Source organism: Nerophis ophidion, linkage group LG28 (assembly GCF_033978795.1).
Source record: "Nerophis ophidion isolate RoL-2023_Sa linkage group LG28, RoL_Noph_v1.0, whole genome shotgun sequence".
Lineage (NCBI taxonomy): Eukaryota > Metazoa > Chordata > Actinopteri > Syngnathiformes > Syngnathidae > Nerophis > Nerophis ophidion.
The window spans coordinates 2,329,651-2,351,517 of NC_084638.1; the positions used below are offsets into that span (position 1 = coordinate 2,329,651).

General features: G+C 38.7%; 1 protein-coding gene across 2 annotated transcripts in view; it reads right to left on the reverse strand.

Moving 5' to 3' along the window:
- The window catches only part of LOC133544967 (unconventional myosin-VIIb-like), a 130,630-nt gene that overhangs the window by 29,369 nt on the left and 79,394 nt on the right, over window positions 1-21,867 (reverse strand). For both annotated transcript variants that reach the window (XM_061890225.1, XM_061890226.1), the window contains 7 exons: window positions 18,469-18,642; window positions 18,163-18,390; window positions 8,597-8,764; window positions 8,392-8,509; window positions 8,196-8,322; window positions 4,628-4,794; window positions 4,376-4,557 (listed from right to left, as the gene is read on the reverse strand). In XM_061890225.1, coding sequence (XP_061746209.1) covers window positions 4,376-4,557; window positions 4,628-4,794; window positions 8,196-8,322; window positions 8,392-8,509; window positions 8,597-8,764; window positions 18,163-18,390; window positions 18,469-18,642 — 1,164 coding nt within the window. The remainder of the gene's footprint in view (window positions 1-4,375; window positions 4,558-4,627; window positions 4,795-8,195; window positions 8,323-8,391; window positions 8,510-8,596; window positions 8,765-18,162; window positions 18,391-18,468; window positions 18,643-21,867) is intronic.

A 21,867-nucleotide genomic window follows, 5' to 3' on the forward strand; every position in this document is an offset into this window, starting at 1 on the left:
AATATTCAATTTTTTTTAGAGGGGATTTTTGAGTTTTCTTAGGCTGTATGCCATAATCGGCAAATATTAAAATAATAAAAGGCTTGCAATGTTTCAGTTGATGTGTAATGAGTCCAGAATGTATGACATTTTCTTTTTTTTTTTTGCATTACAGAATATAAATAACTTTATCACAATATTCTCATTTTCTGAGACAGTCCTGTACATCTTAGTCACCAGAAAACCGACTTTGGTAGATAGTCTGAACAAGTAACAGGAAGTGAAAGTAGAACAAACAAAAATACAATTTTGTATAGATCACTTTGACTAATCAGGCCTAATCTACATCTTAGTCATCAGAAAACCAAACCAAAGTCTTCGGATCACTAAAAGCTGCTTCATTCCGACTTTGGTAGATAGTCTTAACAAGTAACAGGAGGTGGAAGTAGAACAAAAAAAAATAAAAACATTTATAGATCGCTTTGACTAATCAGGACTAATTTACATCTTAGTCACCAGAAAACCGAACCAAAGTTCTTAGATCACTAAAAGCTGCTTCATACCGACTTTGGCAGATAGTCTGAACAAGTAAGAGTAAGTGGAAGTAGAACAAACAAAAATACAATTTTGTATAGATCGCTTTGACTAATCAGGACTAATCTACATCTTAGTCATCAGAAACCAAACCGAAGTCCTTAGTCCACTAAAAGATGCTTCATACCCACTTTGGGACATAGTCTGAAAAAGTAACAGTAAGTGGAAGTAGACCAAAGAAAAATACAATTTTGTATAGATCGCTTTGACTAATCAGGACTAATCTACATCTTGGTCACCAGAAAACCAAACCAAAGTCCTCGGATAACTAAAAGCTACTTCATACCGACTTTGGCAGATAGTCTGAACTAGTAAGAGTAAGTGGAAGTAGAACAAACAAAAATACAATTTTGTATGGATCGCTTTGACTAATCAGGACTAATCTACATCTTAGTCACCAGAAAACGAAACCAAAGTTCTTAGATCACTAAAAGCTGCTTCATACCGACTTTGGTAGATAGTCTGAACAAATAACAGGAAGTGGAAGTAGAACAAACAAAAATACAATTTTGTATAGATCGCTTTGACTAATCAGGACTAATCTACATCTTAGTCATCAGAAACCAAACCAAAATCCTTAGTCCACTAAAAGCTGCTTCATACAGACTTTGGTAGATAGTCCGAACAAGTAACAGGAAGTGGAAGTAGAACAAGCAAAAATACAATTTTGTATAGATCGCTTTGAGTAATCTACATCTTAGTCACCAGAAAACCAAACCAAAGTCCTCGGATCATTAAAAACTGCTTCATACCGACTTTGGCAGATAGTCTGAACAAGTAAGTGTAAGTGGAAGTAGAACCAACAAAAATACAATTTTGTATGGATCGTTTTGACTAATCAGGACTAATCTACATCTTAGTGATCAGAACACCAAACCAAAGTCCTCGGATCACTAAAAGCTACTTCATACCGACTTTGGTAGATAGTCTGAACAAGTAAGAGTAAGTGGAAGTAGAACAAACAAAAATACAATTTTGTATAGATCGCTTTGACTAATCAGGACTAATCTACATCTTAGTGATCAGAAACCAAACCAAAGTCTTCGGATCATTAAAAACTGCTTCATACCGACTTTGGCAGATAGTCTGAACAAGTAAGTGTAAGTGGAAGTAGAACCAACAAAAATACAATTTTGTATAGATCGTTTTGACTAGTCAGGACTAATCTACATCTTAGTGATCAGAACACCAAACCAAAGTCCTCGGATCACTAAAAGCTACTTCATACCGACTTTGGCAGATAGTCTGAACAAGTAAGTGTAAGTGGAAGTAGAACCAACAAAAATACAATTTTGTATAGATCGTTTTGACTAGTCAGGACTAATCTACATCTTAGTGATCAGAACACCAAACCAAAGTCCTCGGATCACTAAAAGCTACTTCATACCGACTTTGGTAGATAGTCTGAACAAGTAAGAGTAAGTGGAAGTAGAACAAACAAAAATACAATTTTGTATAGATTGTTTTGACTAGTCAGGACTAATCTACATCTTAGTGATCAGAAACCAAACCAAAGTCTTCGGATCATTAAAAACTGCTTCATACCAACTTTGGCAGATAGTCTGAACAAGTAAGAGTAAGTGGAAGTAGAACAAACAAAAATACAATTTTGTATAGATAGCTTTGACTAATCAGGACTAATCTACATCTTAGTCATCAGAAACGAAACCAAAATCCTTAGTCCACTAAAAGCTGCTTCATACAGACTTTGGCAGATAGTCTGAACAATTAACAGGAAGTGGAAGTAGACCAAACAAAAATAAAATTTTGTATAGATCGCTTTGACTAATCAGGACTAATCTACTACATCTTAGTGATCAGAAACCAAACCAAAGTCCTTAGTCCACTAAAACCTGCTTCATACCGACTTTGGCAGATAGTCTGAAAAAGTAACAGGAAGTGGAAGTAGACCAAACAAAAATAAAATTTTGTATAGATCGCTTTGACTAATCAGGACTAATCAACATCTTAGTCACCAGAAAACCAAACCAAAGTTCTTAGATCACTAAAAGCTGCTTCATACCGACTTTGGCAGATAGTCTGAACAAGTAACAGGAGGTGGAAGTAGAAGAAACAAAAATACAATTTTGTATAGATCGCTTTGACTAATCAGGACTAATCTACATCTTAGTCACCAGAAAACCAAACCAAAGTCTTCGGATCATTAAAAGCCGCTTCATACCGACTTTGGCAGATAGTCTGAACAAGTAAGAGTAAGGGGAAGTAGAACAAACAAAAATACAATTTTGTATAGATCGCTTTGACTAATCAGGACTAATCTACATCTTAGTCACCAGAAAACCAAACCAAAGTCCTCGGATCACTAAAAGCTACTTCATACCGACTTTGGTAGATAGTCTGAACAAGTAAGAGTATGTGGAAGTAGAACAAACAAAAATACAATTTTGTATAGATCGATTTGACTAATCAGGACTAATCTACATCTTAGTCATCAGAAACCAAACCAAAATCCTTAGTCCACTAAAAGCTGCTTCATACAGACTTTGGTAGATAGTCTGAACAAGTAACAGGAAGTGGAAGTAGAACAAGCAAAAATACAATTTTGTATAGATCGCTTTGAGTAATCTACATCTTAGTCACCAGAAAACCAAACCAAAGTCCTCGGATCACTAAAAGCTACTTCATACCGACTTTGGCAGATAGTCTGAACTAGTAAGAGTAAGTGGAAGTAGAACAAACAAAAATACAATTTTGTATAGATTGTTTTGACTAGTCAGGACTAATCTACATCTTAGTGATCAGAAACCAAACCAAAGTCTTCGGATCATTAAAAACTGCTTCATACCGACTTTGGCAGATAGTCTGAACAAGTAACAGGAAGTGGAAGTAGAACAAACAAAAATACAATTTTGTATAGATAGCTTTGACTAATCAGGACTAATCTACATCTTAGTCACCAGAAAACCAAACCAAAATTCTTAGATCATTAAAAGCTGCTTCATACCGACTTTGGTAGATAGTCTGAACAAGTAACAGGAGGTGGAAGTAGAACAAAAAAAAATAAAAACATTTATAGATCGCTTTGACTAATCAGGACTAATTTACATCTTAGTCACCAGAAAACCAAACCAAAATCTTCGGATCACTAAAATCTGCTTCATACAGACTTTGGCAGATAGTCTGAACAAGTAAGAGTAAGTGGAAGTAGAACAAACAAAAATACAATTTTGTATAGATCGTTTTGACTAATCAGGACTAATCTACATCTTAGTCACCAGAAAACCAAACCAAAGTCTTCGGATCACTAAAAGCTGCTTCCTACTGACTTTGGCAAATAGTCTGAACAAGTAAGAGTAAGTGGAAGTAGAACAAACAAAAATACTATTTTGTATAGATCGCTTTGACTAATCAGGACTAATCTACATCTTAGTCATCAGAAACCAAACCAAAATCCTTAGTCCACTAAAAGCTGCTTCATACAGACTTTGGCAGATAGTCTGAACAAGTAACAGGAAGTGGAAGTAGACCAAAGAAAAATACAATTTTGTATAGATGGCTTTGACTAATCAGGACTAATCTACATCTTAGTGATCAGAAACCAAACCAAAGTCCTTAATCCACTAAAAGTTCCCTCATACCGATTTAGGGACATAGTCTGAAAAAGTAACAGGAAGTGGAAGTAGACCAAAGAAAAATACAATTTTGTATAGATCGCTTTGACTAATCAGGACTAATCTACATCTTAGTGATCAGAAACTAAACCAAAGTCCTTAGTCCACTAAAAGCTGCTTCATGCCGACCCCAGTCCTAGGTAAATACAATCTTGTTGAATATACACTACCAGCGTTTCATCAGTGGGTCTACTCAGAGTTGGAAGAAACTGCAACGCGTCCTTATCAACAACACCCGCGTTGTTTGTCTTCTGATTTGTCGCCTCGACCATGTTCTTGTCCGAGGAATATTTTTGATCCTTCTCTATCATCAGGAGGTCGCCTCGCTTAAACACCAAGAAGCGGGGGTCATCTGTGGAAGCATAAAATGTATGATGTTTCTTTAGGCCTGCTTCGCTCTAAATCCGTGACCGGACTCCTACCTGATTTATTGGAATCCTGCTGAGCCAGCGCAAATATTGAACGGGCTCGCAGTCCGCTCAGGTTTTGCTCCACAATTGCAACCAAGTCATCAGCTTCCCCACACTTTAGAACAAATTCCCCTCGGACCGTGGATATACTTATCGACTGGTTACTGGCGGGGCCGTCGCTGGAAAAAATATTTGATTAAACACTGGCAGCAAAGACTTAAAGAGAGAATGTCAGGTTCTGATGACATCTATTAAACAAGACAAGAAGCAAGGAATCAAACAGAGACAGGAATCAATTTAACCCAATTGAGGAGTCTTTGTACAGTCTTCCACCACGCTCTGACGAAAGATTGTACGTCTCTTCTTTTATTTGGACTTTCCCCGATTACACGGGAACAGCTGTTTCTAAGGGTCGGGGGTCGTAAACAGCCATGGACTTTGGTTACAAAACAGTTCAAAGAAAAGGTGCCTGGAGGGGGGGTCAGGTCCTGCTTCCTCTCCACTTTGTAGATCTCGGGACAAGACAAAATCTTCCTGTGGATTACAATACATCAAAGAAACCCACACCTTTGTGTTGCTTCCCATCCTACACGGTGGAGTTTTTACAAGCTTTTTGATTGGTAAGATCAAAGACCGCTTTTGTCCTGCTCGCCGTTTTGTGATAACTTAGATACAATTATTCTGATAGTTATGGTTAGGGGTTCGTCTTAACCAGGAAAAACAAAACGGAGTCGTTTTTTTGAACCGGAAAAATTCCCGGTTTTCCCGAAATTCCAGGAATTCCGTAATAGCACTTCTCATTTAAAAATGCGACTACTTCAACATTTCTCGACCGATTTGAAAAATTCCAACACGTCAGAACGTTCACATTTTTTTTTTAGCATTTTCAAAAAAAATCCCACTTTTCCCCAAATTTCCAGGAAGTTCCCATTGACAATTTTCAAAGTTCCACAACCCCCATATTTCTTACACGATTCAAACCGTTCTACCTTGAAACGAGTTGAAAAACTTATTGGGGGGGGGTTACCATTTAGTGGTCAATTGTACGGAATATGTACTGTACTGTGCAAACTACTAATAAAAGCTCCAATCAATCAATCAATCAATCAACATTTCAGTACAACTTTGGCATTGGAGCGTTGCTTTACTACTCTGGTACTTATATTATTGTATCGTAGTCTTGTTTATTTCAATTCTTATTTTTATCTTTATTACTACTTGTGTGATTTATTTTTGATGTCATATTTGTTTCCACTACCACACCTTAAATTGGAGTCCTTAATCTCGTTATATGCAAATATAATGACAATAAAGACCATTCTATTCTATTGTTCACACGCAATTCCGTAGTAAAGCTTCACCGTCATCTTTTGGGAATGTAAACAATGAAACACCGGCTGTGTTTGTGTTGCAAAAGCCGGCCGCAATACACCGCTTCCCACCTACAGCTTTCTTCTTTGATGTCTCCATTGTTCATTGAGCAAATTGCAAAAGATTCAGCAACACAGTACTGTGGAATTTTGCGATGAAAACGGACGACTTAATAGCTGGGAACGATGCTGGAACGATGACGTCACGCGCACGCGTCATCATACCGAGTCGTTTCAGCAGGATATTTCGGCGCAAAATTTAAAATTGCAATTTAGTAAACTAAAAAGGCCGTATTGGCATGTGTTGCAATGTTAATATTTCATCATTGATATATAAACTATCAGACTGTGTGGTCGCTAGTAGTGGGTTTCAGTAGGCCTTTAAATATAGTGGAAATGTTGGGCCCCCTGATCTAGACCACATGGAAGTGTGTTAAAGGGGAACATTATCACAATTTCAAAAGGGTTAAAAACAATAAAAAATCAGTTCCCAGTGGCTTGTTGTATTTTTTGAATTTTTTTTCAAAATTTGACCGGTCCCGGAATATCCCTAAATAAAGCTTTAAAGTGCCTTATTTTCGCTATCTTCGAAACCACTATCCATTTCCCTGTGACGTCATACAGGGCTGCCAATACAAACAACATGGCGGTTAGCACAGCAAGATATAGCGACATTAGCTCGGATTCAGACTCGGATTTCAGCGGTTTACGCGATTCAACAGATTACTCATGTATTGAAACGGATGGTCGGAGTATGGAGGCAGATAGGGAAAACGAAATTGAAGAAGAAATTGAAGCTATTGAGCGAATAGCTAATGAAGCCTTATTAGCATCGCCGGTAAAATGTGCGGACCAAACGACTTTCGCATCTTTTGACACTGGAGCAACTTAAATCCGTCGATTGGTAAGTGTTTGTTTCGCATTAAATGTGGGTATCTAGTTTCAAATGTACATACAGCTAGCGTAAATAGCATGTGAGCATCGATTAGCGTAGCATGTTAGCATCGATTAGCTGGCAGTCATGCCGTGACCAAATATGTCTGATTAGCACATAAGTCAACAACATCAACAAAACTCACCTTTGTGATTTCGTTGACTTAATCGTTGCAAATGCATCTCAAGGTTATCCATACATCTCTGTGCCATGTCTGTCTTAGCATCGCCGGTAAAATGTGCGGACCAAACGATCAGGACTTTCGCATCTTGTGACACTGGAGCAACTTAAATCCGTCGATTGGTAAGTGTTTGTTTCGCATTAAATGTGGGTATCTAGTTTCAAATGTACATACAGCTAGCGAAAATAGCATGTTAGCCTCGATCAGCGTAGCATGTTAGCATCGATTAGCTGGCAGTCATGCTGCGACCAAATATGTCTGATTAGCACATAAGTCAACATCAACAAAACTCACCTTTGTGATTTCGTTGACTTAATGGTTGCAAATGCATCTGCAGGTTATCCATACATCTCTGTGCCATGTCTGTCTTAGCATCGCCGGTCAAATGTGAAGACACTCTGGCATATTTAATGCGGTCTGGCGGAAGATATCTTGCCAGTGGTGCAACTTGAATCCCTCCCTGTTAGTGTTGTTACACCCTCCGACAACGCATCGATCAGCGTAGCATGTTAGCATCGATTAGCTGGCAGTCATGCTGCGACCAAATATGTCTGATTAGCACATAAGTCAACAACATCAACAAAACTCACCTTTGTGATTTTGTTGACTTAATTGTTGCAAATGCATCTGCAGGTTATCCATACATCTCTGTGCCATGTCTGTCTTAGCATCGCCGGTAAAATGTGAAGACACTCTGGCAAATTTAATGCGGTCTGGCGGAAGATATCTTGCCAGTGGTGCAACTTGAATCCCTCCCTGTTAGTGTTGTTACACCCTCCGACAACACACCCACCAGGCATGATGTCTCTAAGGTTCCAAAAAATAGTCGAAAAAAACGGAAAATAACAGAGCTGAGACCCGGTGTTTGTAAAATGAACATCGGTGACGTCATCGCTAAAAGACCGATAAACAGAAAGGCGTTTAATTTGCCAAAATTCACCCATTTAGAGTTCGGAAATCGGTTAAAAAAATACATGGTCTTTTTTCTGCACCATCAAGGTATATATTGACGCTTGCATAGCTTCGGTGATAATGTTCCCCTTTAAACGTAGACTAAAGTCACCATAGGGTTCCGTTTAAAAACCTGAACCATACCTTAACTTCTGGACTTGTTGGACCTCCAGGTAAGGCAGCTCCAAAAGCTTCTTTTTTTTCCCGTCCATGAAGAGGACGCCACTCCAGTTGACCGCCACGATGAACCTGCTTTTGGGCAAAGGCGGTCCTGCGGGCGGAAAGAGGGAGGTCTCGGTGCCAACTCTTCACCCGGCTTACACCCAGAATGTGGACTGACCAGACGTCATCGTCACTTCGAAAAACTTGGAGAAGTCGACCGCCCATTTCTCTCGAGCGCTGTCGACGAGTTCTCCTTTCACCACGTCTTTGCTGACGCCGCCGTCGCTGTACGGGCCCTGCGAGTACACGCAAAACGTCGTCCTTTAACGATACGGAAACCGATCCGTGTTACGTCTTTACAATGTACGATGATACGGGTTTACCTGTAAGTGTGCCGTGCTGATGAGCTGGATCCACTTTCCCATGGACTTGTTCTCGATGAGATGGGTGGCGATGCAGTCCTCCACCACCTTCTGCATGTTCTCCTTGCTGTAGGCGGAGCCAAACTGGATGTAATAGTGCTTCGCCGCCAGATGGATATATTCGTCCTCCTGAGAAACATGTCGTTGTGTCATCCTTCATTCTACAAAATCCCAAAATCGGCATGTTGTGTAAATGCTAAATAAAAACCAGAATGCATGGATTTGCGAATCCTTTTCAACTTGTATTCAAATGCGAAGACTGCAAAGACAAGATACTTAACATTCGGACTGGTAAAGTTTGTTATTTTTTTTGCGAATGTTTGGACTTGGATGCCTGCGACGTGTTTCAAAAGAAGCTGGCACAGGTGGCAAAAAAGACTGAGATAGTTGAGGAATGCTCATCAGACACTTAAGTGATTGGGAACAAGGTGGGTGCCATGATTGGGAATAAAAGCAGCTTCGGTGAAATGCTCAGTCATTCACGAACAAGGACGGGGCGAGGGTCAGCGCTTTGTGAACTGTCGAACAGTTTAAGAACATTTCTCAACGGGCTATTGCAAGGAATTTAAGGATTTCACCATCTACAGTCCGTAGTACCATCAAAAGGTTCAGAGAATCTGGAGAAATCACTGAATGCCCGTGACCTTGGACCCCTCAGGCGATATTGCATTAAAACCGACATCAGTCTGTAAAGGATATCACCACGTGGGCTCAGGAAACCTTTTAGGAAAACACCGTCGGTAACTAGAGCCGGTCGCTACATCTGTAAGTGCAAGTTAAAGCTCTACTATGCAAAGTGGAAAACCATCCGGATTGTTACAAAAAAAAAAGCTAGCACAAGTGGTAAAAAGGACTGAGATAGTTGAGGAATGCCCATCAAACACTTATTTGGAACCATTAATAGGGAAAAGGTGGGTCCCATGATTGGGTATAAAAGCAGCTTCGGTGAAATGCTCAGTCATTCACGAACAAGGACGGGGCGAGGGTCAGCGCTTTGTGAACAAACTGTCGAACAGTTTAAGAACATTTCTCAACGGGCTATTGCAAGGAATTTAAGGATTTCACCATCTACAGTCCGTGGTACCATCAAAAGGTTGAGAGAATCTGGAGAAATCACTGAATGCCCGTGACCTTGGATCCCTCAGGCGATATTGCATTAAAACCGACATCAGTCTGTAAAGGATATCACCACATGGGCTCAGGAAACCTTTTAGAAAAACACAGTCGGTAATTAGAGTCGGTCGCTACATCTGTAAGTGCAAGTTAAAGCTCTACTATGCAAAGTGGAAAACCATCCGGATTGTTACAAAAAAAAAGCTAGCACATGTGGTAAAAAGGACTGAGATAGTTGAGGAATGCTCATCAAACACTTATTTGGAACCATTAATTGGGAACAGGTGGGTGCCATGATTGGGAATAAAAGCAGCTTCGATGAAATGCTCAGTCATTCACGAACAAGGGTCAGCGCTTTGTGAACTGTCGAACAGTTTAAGAACATTTCTCAACGGGCTATTGCAAGGAATTTAAGGATTTCACCATGTACAGTCCGTAGTACCATCAAAAGGTTCAGAAAATCTGGAGAAATCACTGAATGCCCGTGACCTTGGACCCCTCAGGCGATACTGCATCAAAAACCGACATCAGTCTGTAAAGGATATCACCACGTGGGCTCAGGAAACCTTTTAGAAAAACACCGTCGGTAACTAGAGTCGGTCGCTACATCTGTAAGTGCAAGTTAAAGCTCTACTATGCAAAGTGGAAAACCATCCGGATTGTTACAAAAAAAAAAGCTAGCACAAGTGGTAAAAAGGACTGAGATAGTTGAGGAATGCTCATCAAACACTTATTTGGAACCATTAATAGGGAAAAGGTGGGTGCCATGATTGGGTGTAAAAGCAGCTTCGGTGAAATGCTCAGTCATTCACGAACAAGGACGGGGCGAGGGTCAGCGCTTTGTGAACTGTCGAACAGTTTAAGAACATTTCTCAACGGGCTATTGCAAGGAATTTAAGGATTTCACCATCTACAGTCCGTAGTACCATCAAAAGGTTCAGAGAATCTGGAGAAATCACTGAATGCCCGTGACTTTGGACCCCTCAAGCGATACTGCATCAAAAACCGACATCAGTCTGTAAAGGATATCACCACATGGGCTCAGGCAACCTTTTAGAAAAACACCGTCGGTAACTAGAGTCGGTCGCTACATCTGTAAGTGCAAGTTAAAGCTCTACTATGCAAAGTGGAAAACCATCCGGATTGTTACAAAAAAAAAGCTAGCACAAGTGGTAAAAAGGACTGAGATAGTTGAGGAATGCCCATCAAACACTTATTTGGAACCATTAATAGGGAACAGGTGGGTGCCATGATTGGGTGTAAAAGCAGCGCCCATGAAATGCTCAGTCATTCCCAAACAAGAACGGGGCGAGGGTCACCACTTTGTGAACAAATGCCTGAGCAAATTGTTTAAGAACAACATTTCTCAACCAGCTATTGCAAGGAATTTAGGGATTCCACCATCTACCGTCCGTACTATCTTGAAAAAGTTCAGATAATCTGGAGAAATCACTGCACGTGACATTGGATGCCCGTGACCTTGGATCCCTCAGGCGGTACTGCATTAAAAACCCGACATCAGTATGTAAAGGATATCACCACATGGGCTCAGGAAGACTTCAGAAAACCACTGCCAGTAACTACAGTCGGTTGCTAAATCTGTAATGCAAGTTAAAACTCTACTTTCACAGTATCATGTTAGACCCGCTCGATATCCATTGCTTTCCTCCTCTCCAAGGTTCTCATAGTCATCATTGTCACCGACGTCCCACTGGGTGTGAGTTTTCCTTGCCCTTATGTGGGCCTACCGAGGATGTCGTGGTGGTTTGTGCAGCCCTTTGAGACACTAGTGATTTAGGGCTATATAAGTAAACATCGATTGATTGATTGATACTAGGCAAAGCCATTTATCAACAACACCCAGAAAAGCCCCTGGCTTCCCTGGGCCCGGGCTCATCTAAGATGGACTGACGCAAAGTGGAAAAGTGTTCTGTAGTCAGAAGAGTCCACATTTCAAATTGTTTTTGGAAACTGTGGACGTCGTGTCGTCCGGACCAAAGAGGAAAAGAACCATCCGGATTGTTTAAGCGCAAAGTTGAAAAGCCAGCATCTGTGATGGTATGGGGGTGCATTAGTGCCCAAGGTATGGGTAACTTACACATCTATGAAGGCGCCATTAATGCTGAAAGGTACATACAGGTTTTATGTTGTCATCCAAGCAACGTTATCATGGACGCCCCTGCTTATTTCAGCAAGACACGTGTTACAACAGCACGGCTTCATAAAAAAAAAAAGAGTGCGGGTACTTTCCAGACATGTCTCCCATGGAAAATGTGTGGCGCATTATGAAGCATAAAATACGAGAGCGGGGACCCCGGACTGTTGAAGGACTGAAGCTCTACATCATGGGTGTCAAACTCTGGCCCCCGTGTAATTTCACTTGGCCCTTGAGACAATATTAAATTAACATTAGAGCTGGCCCGCCGCTGTAACACCGCATCTACCGTTAATACTCTTACTTGCCAACCCTCCCGATTTTCCCGGGAGACTCCCGAAGTTCAATGCCCCTCCCGAACTTCATCCGGGACAACAATATTTGGGGTGGGCTTTAAAGGCACTGCCTTTGGTGTTCTCTACAACCTGTCTCCACGTCCGCTTTTCCTCCATACGAACAGCGGGCCGGCCCAGTCACATAATATATGCGGCTTATACACACACACACAAGTGAATGCAGGGCATACTTGGTCAACAGCCATACAGGTCACACTGAGGGTGGCCGTATAAACAACTTTAACACTGTTACGAATCTGCGCCACACTGTGAACCCACACTAAACAAGAATGCCATATTTCGGGAGAACATCCGCACCGTAACACAACATAAACACAACAGAACAAATACCCAGAACGCCTTGCAGCACTAACTCTTCCGGGACGCTACAACCCCAACCCCACCGCCGAAAAGAGGCATTCAATTTGTATTAATTTTTTATAATTTGCAAGTGGATTTTGCATGTCACTATAAAGTCATATAAGTCTTGCTCGTTCAATATTTAATGCAAAACTTGTTTGGGTCCCTATTAAAAGGTTAATTTGTTCAACCTCGACCCGCGGCTTTGTTCCGTTTTAAATTTTGGCGCACTTTGTATTTGAGTTTGACACCCCTGCTCTCCATAAAACGAGAAATGGGAAAGAATTCCACTTTCAAAGCTTCAACAATTATTTTCCTCAGTTCCCAAACGTTTATTGAGTGTTAAAAGAAAAGGTGATGTAACACAGTGGTGAACATGCCCTTTCCCAACTACTTTGGCACGTGTTGCAGCCATGAAATTCTAAGTTTATTTTGAAGTTTGTGAGATTGAACGTCAAATATGTTGTCTTTGTAGCATATTCAACTGAATATGGGTTGAAAAGGATTTGCAAATCATTGTATTCTGTTTATATTTACATCTAACACAATTTCCCAACTCATATGGAAACGGGGTTCAGTATTATTTAAATTCTATTTGAAATATGCCTTTGATATTTTTTAATTATTATTATAATTTGAAAATAGATTTTGCATGTCACTATAAAGTTATTTAAGCCTTGCTCGTTCAATATTTAATGCAAAACTTGTTTGGGTCCCTATTAAAGGGTTAATTTGTTCAACTTCGGCCCGCGGCTTTGTTCAGTTTTAAATGTTGGCCCACTCTGTATTTCAGTTTGACACCCCTGCTCTACATAAAACGAGAAATGGGAAAGAATTCCACTTTCAAAGCTTCAACAATTAGTTTCCTCAGTTCCCAAACGTTTATTGAGCGTTGTTAAAAGAAAAGTTGATGTAACACAGTGGTGAACATGCCCTTTCCCAACTACTTTGGCACGTGTTGCAGCCATGAAATTCTAAGTTTATTTTGAAGTTTATGAGTTTGAACATCAAATATGTTGTCTTTGTAGCATATTCAACTGAATATGGGTTGAAAAGGATTTGCAAATCATTGTATTCTGTTTATATTTACATCTAACACAATTTCCCAACTCATATGGAAACGGGGTTCAGTATTATTTAAATTCTATTTGAAATATGCCTTTGATATTTTTTAATTATTATTATAATTTGAAAATAGATTTTGCATGTCACTATAAAGTTATTTAAGCCTTGCTCGTTCAATATTTAATGCAAAACTTGTTTGGGTCCCTATTAAAGGGTTAATTTGTTCAACTTCGGCCCGCGGCTTTGTTCAGTTTTAAATGTTGGCCCACTCTGTATTTGAATCTGACACCCCTGCTCTACATAAAACGAGAAATGGGAAAGAATTCCACTTTCAAAGCTTCAACAATTAGTTTCCTCAGTTCCCAAACGTTTATTGAGCGTTGTTAAAAGAAAAGTTGATGTAACACAGTGGTGAACATGCCCTTTCCCAACTACTTTGGCACGTGTTGCAGCCATGAAATTCTAAGTTTATTTTGAAGTTTATGAGTTTGAACATCAAATATGTTGTCTTTGTAGCATATTCAACTGAATATGGGTTGAAAAGGATTTGCAAATCATTGTATTCTGTTTATATTTACATCGAACACAATTTCCCAACTCATATGGAAACTGGGTTTGTATTATTTCAATTTTATTTGAAATATGCCTTTGATATTTGTTAATTATTATTATAATTTGAAAATAGATTTTGCATGTCACTATAAAGTTATATAAGCCTTGCTTGTTCAATATTCAATGCAAAACTTGTTTGGGTCCCTATTAAAAGGTTAATTTGTTCAATTTCGGCCCGCAGCTTCGTTCGGTTTTAAATTTTGGCCCACTTTGTATTTGAGTTTGACACCCCTGCTCTACATAAAACGAGAAATGGGAAAGAATTCCACTTTCAAAGCTTCAACAATTATTTTCCTCAGTTCCCAAACATTTATTGAGTGTTAAAAGAAAAGGTGATGTAACACAGTGGTGAACATGCCCTTTCCCAACTACTTTGGCACGTGTTGCAGCCATGAAATTCTAAGTTTATTTTGAAGTTTATGAGTTTGAACATCAAATATGTTGTCTTTGTAGCATATTCAACTGAATATGGCTTGAAAATGATTTGCAAATCATTGTATTCCGTTTATATTTACATCGAACACAATTTCCCAACTCATATGGAAACAGGGTTTAGTATTATTTCAATTTTATTTGAAATATGCCTTTGATATTTGTTAATTATTATTATTATTTGAAACTCGATTTTGCATGTCACTATAAAGTTATATAAGCCTTGCTTGTTCAATATTCAATGCAAAACTTGTTTGGGTCCCTATTAAAAGGTTCATTTGTTCAACTTCGGCCCGCAGCTTCGTTCGGTTTTAAATTTTGGCCCACTCTGTATTTCAGTTTGACACCCCTGCTCTACATAAAACGAGAAATGGGAAAGAATTCCACTTTCAAAGCTTCAACAATTATTTTCCTCAGTTCCCAAACGTTTATTGAGTGTTAAAAGAAAAGGTGATGTAACACAGTGGTGAACATGCCCTTTCCCAACTACTTTGGCACGTGTAGCAGCCATGAAATTCTAAGTTTATTTTTAAGTTTGTGAGTTTGAACGTCAAATATGTTGTCTTTGTAGCATATTCAACTGAATATGGGTTGAAAAGCATTTGCAAATCATTGTGTTCCGTTTATATTTACATCTAACATTATTTCAATTTTATTTGAAATATGCCTTTGATATTTTTTAATTATCATTATAATTTGAAACTCGATTTTGCATGTCACTATAAAGTCATATAAGCCTTGCTTGTTCAATATTCAATGCAAAACTTGTTTGGGTCCCTATTAAAAGGTTAATTTGTTCAACAAAGCTTCAACAATGAGTTTCCTCAGTTCCCAAACGTTTATTGAGTGTTGTTAAAAGAAAAGGTGATGTAACACAGTGGTGAACATGCCCTTTCCCAACTACTTTGGCATGTGTTGCAGCCATGAAATTCTAAGTTGATTATTATTTGCAGAAAAAAATAAAGTTTATGAGTTTGAACAACAAGTATCTTGTCTTTGTAGCATATTCAACTGAATATGGGTTGAAAAGGATTTGCAAATCATTGTATTCTGTTTATATTTACATCTAACACAATTTCCCAACTTATATGGAAACGGGGTTTGTATTATTTCAATTTTATTTGAAATATGCCTTTGATATTTGTTAATTATTATTATAATTTGAAACTGGATTTTGCATGTCACTATAAAGTTATACAAGCCTTGCTCGTTCAATATTTAATGCAAAACTTGTTTGGGTCCCTATTAAAAGGTTAATTTGTTCAACAAAGCTTCAACAATTATTTTCCTCAGTTCCCAAACGTTTATTGAGTGTTGTTAAAAGAAAAGGTGATGTAACACAGTGGTGAACATGCCCTTTCCCAACTACTTTGGCACATGTTGCAGCTGTGAAATTCTAAGTTGATTATTATTTGCAAAAAAAAATAAAGTTTATGAGTTTGAACATCAAATATGTTGTCTTTGTAGCATATTCAACTGAATATGGGTTGAAAAGGATTTGCAAATCATTGTATTCTGTTTATATTTACATCGAACACAATTTCCCAACTCATATGGAAACGGGGTTTGTATTATTTCAATTTTATTTGAAATATGCCTTTGATATTTGTTAATTATTATTATAATTTGAAAATGGATTTTGCATGTCACTATAAAGTTATATAAGCCTTGCTCGTTCAATATTTAAAGCTAAACTTGTTTGGGTCCCTATTAAAAGGTTCATTTGTTCAACTTCGGCCCGCAGCTTCGTTCGGTTTTAAATTTTGGCCCACTCTGTATTTGAGTTTGACACCCCTGCTCTACATAAAACGAGAAATGGGAAAGAATTCCACTTTCAAAGCTTCAACAATTAGTTTCCTCAGTTCCCAAACGTTTATTGAGTGTTAAAAGAAAAGGTGATGTAACACAGTGGTGAACATGCCCTTTCCCAACTACTTTGCCACATGTTGCAGCCGTGAAATTCTAAGTTTATTTTGAAGTTTATGAGTTTGAACGTCAAATATGTTGTCTTTGTAGCATATTCAACTGAATATGGGTTGAAAAGCATTTGCAAATCATTGTATTCTGTTTATATTTACATCGAACATTATTTCAATTTTATTTGAAATATGCCTTTGATATTTTTTAATAATCATTATAATTTGAAACTCGATTTTGCATGTCACTATAAAGTCATATAAGCCTTGCTTGTTCAATATTCAATGCAAAACTTGTTTGGGTCCCTATTATTATAGCTCGGTTGGTAGAGTGGCCGTGCCAGCAACCTGAGGGTTGCAGGTTCGATTCCCGCTTCCGCCATCCTAGTCACTGCTGTTGTGTCCTTGGGCAAGACACTTTACCCACCTGCTCCCAGTGCCACCCACACTGGTTTAAATGTAACTTAGATATTGGGTGTGACTATGTAAAGTGCTTTGAGTCACTAGAGAAAAGCGCTATATAAATATAATTCACTAATTCACTATTAAAAGGTCAATTTGTTCAAAAAAGCTTCAACAATTATTTTCCTCAGTTCCCAAACGTTTATTGAGTGTTGTTAAAAGAAAAGGTGATGTAACACAGTGGTGAACATGCCCTTTCCCAACTACTTTGGCACGTGTTGCAGCCATGAAATTCTAAGTTTATTTTGAAGTTTATGAGTTTGAACATCAAATATCTTGTCTTTGTAGTGCATTCAACAGAATATGGGTTGAAAAGGATTTGCAAATCATTGTATTCTGTTTATATTTACATCGAACATTATTTCAATTTTATTTGAAATATGCCTTTGATATTTTTTAATTATCATTATAATTTGAAACTCGATTTTGCATGTCACTATAAAGTCATATAAGCCTTGCTTGTTCAATATTCAATGCAAAACTTGTTTGGGTCCCTATTATGATAGCTCGGTTGGTAGAGTGGCCGTGCCAGCAACCTGAGGGTTGCAGGTTCGATTCCCGCTTCCGCCATCCTAGTCACTGCTGTTGTGTCCTTGGGCAAGACACTTTACCCACCTGCTCCCAGTGCCACCCACACTGGTTTAAATGTAACTTAGATATTGGGTGTGACTATGTAAAGTGCTTTGAGTCACTAGAGAAAAGCGCTATATAAATATAATTCACAAATTCACTATTAAAAGGTCAATTTGTTCAAAAAAGCTTCAACAATTATTTTCCTCAGTTCCCAAACGTTTATTGAGTGTTGTTAAAAGAAAAGGTGATGTAACACAGTGGTGAACATGCCCTTTCCCAACTACTTTGGCATGTGTTGCAGCCATGAAATTCTAAGTTGATTATTATTTGCAAAAAAAAATAAAGTTTATGAGTTTGAACATCAAATATCTTGTCTTTGTAGCATATTCAACTGAATATGGCTTGAAAAGGATTTGCAAATCATTGTATTCTGTTTATATTTACATCTAACACAATTTCCCAACTCATATGGAAACGGGGTTTAGTATTATTTCATGAGCCTACCTTCTCGCTGGTGTACTCCCCCGACTTGATGCCCTGGGTGATCTGCCTGTAGATGAGATCGGTGCTGACGGAGTCTTTGGAACAGTCGTGCCAGGGCGTGAACAGCTCCTTGCGGATGGCCAGTTTCACGGGCGTGTCCTTCTCCTCCTTGCCCTGCCGCCTCATCTCCTGCTCGCACTGAGACACGGCGTCCAACACGTGCCTCCCGCAGCTGCCCAGCGACCACATCTGGACGTCCAAAAAAGCCGGAGGCGATTGAAAGTCTGCCGTCATCAGGAAAAAAAACCTTTCGGCGATTTAACTCACTTTCTCGTAGAAGCTGATGTAGAGGGAGAAGCCGTACGTGTCCCGCAAATTAATCCTGTCAGCCGCGGCTTGACAGACCTCCGCCGAGGTGGAGGCCGAGTCCAGCTGCAGGTTGACCACGCTGCCGTCCGTCAGAGTCACCGCCATTTCCATGGGCTGCTTGGATTTGACCGCCTGTCGTCGATTGATTGATTGAAACTTGTATTAGTAGATTGCACAGTACAGTACATATTCCGTACAATTGACCACTAAATGGTAACACCCCAATAAGTTTTTCAACTTGTTTAAGTCGGGGTCCACAGTAATCAATTCATGGTAAATAGTTCCTCCTCAATATATTCAGGTTCAAAAATATATGGCAGTAGTTCATCCTCAATATGTTCAGGTTCAAAAATATATTGGTTGATTGATTGATTGAAACTTGTATTAGTAGATTGCACAGTACAGTACATATTCCGTACAATTGACCACTAAATGGTAACACCCCAATAAGTTTTTCAACTTGTTTAAGTCGGGGTCCACAGTAATCAATTCATGGTAAATAGTTCCTCCTCAATATATTCAGGTTCAAAAATATATGGCAGTAGTTCATCCTCAATATGTTCAGGTTCAAAAATATATTGGTTGATTGATTGATTGAAACTTGTATTAGTAGATTGCACAGTACAGTACATATTCCGTACAATTGACCACTAAATGGTAACACCCCAATAAGTTTTTCAACTTGTTTAAGTCGGGGTCCACAGTAATCAATTCATGGTAAATAGTTCCTCCTCAATATATTCAGGTTCAAAAATATATGGCAGTAGTTCATCCTCAATATGTTCAGGTTCAAAAATATATTGGTTGATTGATTGATTGAAACTTGTATTAGTAGATTGCACAGTACAGTACATATTCCGTACAATTGACCACTAAATGGTAACACCCCAATAAGTTTTTCAACTTGTTTAAGTCGGGGTCCACAGTAATCAATTCATGGTAAATAGTTCCTCCTCAATATATTCAGGTTCAAAAATATATGGCAGTAGTTCATCCTCAATATGTTCAGGTTCAAAAATATATTGGTTGATTGATTGATTGAAACTTGTATTAGTAGATTGCACAGTACAGTACATATTCCCTACAATTGACCACTAAATGGTAACACCCCAATAAGTTTTTCAACTTGTTTAAGTCGGGGTCCACAGTAATCAATTCATGGTAAATAGTTCCTCCTCAATATATTCAGGTTCAAAAAGATATGGCAGTAGTTCATCCTCAATATGTTCAGGTTCAAAAATATATTGGTTGATTGATTGATTGAAACTTGTATTAGTAGATTGCACAGTACAGTACATATTCCGTACAATTGACCACTAAATGGTAACACCCCAATACGTTTTTCAACTTGTTTAAGTCGGGGTCCACAGTAATCAATTCATGGTAAATAGTTCCTCCTCAATATATTCAGGTTCAAAAATATATGGCAGTAGTTCATCCTCAATATAGCCAGGTTCAAAAATATATTGGTTGATTGATTGATTGAAACTTGTATTAGTAGATTGCACAGTACAGTACATATTCCGTACAATTGACCACTAAATGGTAACACCCCAATAAGTTTTTCAACTTGTTTAAGTCGGGGTCCACAGTAATCAATTCATGGTAAATAGTTCCTCCTCAATATATTCAGGTTCAAAAATATATGGCAGTAGTTCATCCTCAATATGTTCAGGTTCAAAAATATATTGGTTGATTGATTGATTGAAACTTGTATTAGTAGATTGCACAGTACAGTACATATTCCGTACAATTGACCACTAAATGGTAACACCCCAATAAGTTTTTCAACTTGTTTAAGTCGGGGTCCACAGTAATCAATTCATGGTAAATAGTTCCTCCTCAATATATTCAGGTTCAAAAATATATGGCAGTAGTTCATCCTCAATATGTTCAGGTTCAAAAATATATTGGTTGATTGATTGATTGAAACTTGTATTAGTAGATTGCACAGTACAGTACATATTCCGTACAATTGACCACTAAATGGTAACACCCCAATACGTTTTTCAACTTGTTTAAGTCGGGGTCCACAGTAATCAATTCATGGTAAATAGTTCCTCCTCAATATATTCAGGTTCAAAAATATATGGCAGTAGTTCATCCTCAATATGTTCAGGTTCAAAAATATATTGGTTGATTGATTGATTGATACTTTTATTAGTAGATTGCACAGTACAGTACATATTCCCTACAATTGACCACTAAATGGTAACACCCCAATAAGTTTTTCAACTTGTTTAAGTCGGGGTCCACGTTAATCAATTCATGGTACAAATATATACTATCAACATAATACAGCAGGGGTAGGGAACCTGTGGCTCTTTTGATGACTGCATCTGGCTCTCGGATAAATCTGAGCTGGCATTGCTTAACACAGTAAATAATGAATAATTAGGGTCCTTAAATAATGAATAATTAGGGTCCTTGGCCCATGGCAAAGGACTCCACAGGAGTCCTTTGCCATGGGCCAAGGAGCCTATTGAAACTGGTGCGTTTTATTATTATTCCGCACCTATGCGCTGTAATTTGACCCCTTAACATGCTTCAAAACTCACCAAATTTGACACACACATCAGTCTGGCATGCCTTCCCAACTTATTAGGCAGCCAAACCAGAAAAATCTAAATTGCGCGCTAGCGCCCCCTAGGAAGGAAAGAAAAACAGACTGCTTTGTTGATGTTGACTGCCAGCTAATCGATGCTAACCTGCTACGCTAATCGATGCTAACATGCTATTTACCGGCGGTGCTAAAGCAGACATGGCACAGAGATGTATGGATAACCTGCAGATGCATTTGCAACTATATTACGTTTCCTTCCACCCACATTTAATGCAAAACAAACACTTACCAATCGACGGATTTAAGTTGCTCCAGTGTCACGAGATGCGAAAGTCCTGATCGTTTGGTCCGCACATTTTACCGGCGATGCTAACGCAGCTATTCGGCCATGCTATGGCTATGAATTCGCTCAATAGCTTCAGTTTCTTCTTCAATACTTTCATACTCCAACCATCTGTTTCAATACATGCGTAATCTGTTGAATCGCTTAAGTTGCTGAAATTCGAGTTTGAATCCGAGCTAATGTTGCTATATCTTGCTGTGGTATTCGCCATTGTTTGTTTACATTGGCAGCACTGTATGACGTCACAGGGAAATGGATAGTCGCGTTGCAAATAGCGAAAATCAAGCACTTTATAGCTTTTTTTAGGGATATTCGGGGACCGGTAAAATTTTGAAAAAAACTTCAAAAAATTCCACAAGTGAGGTGAAGTGAATTATATTTATATAGCGCTTTTTCTCTAGTGACTCAAAGCGCTTTACATAGTGAAACCCAATATCTAAGTTACACTCAA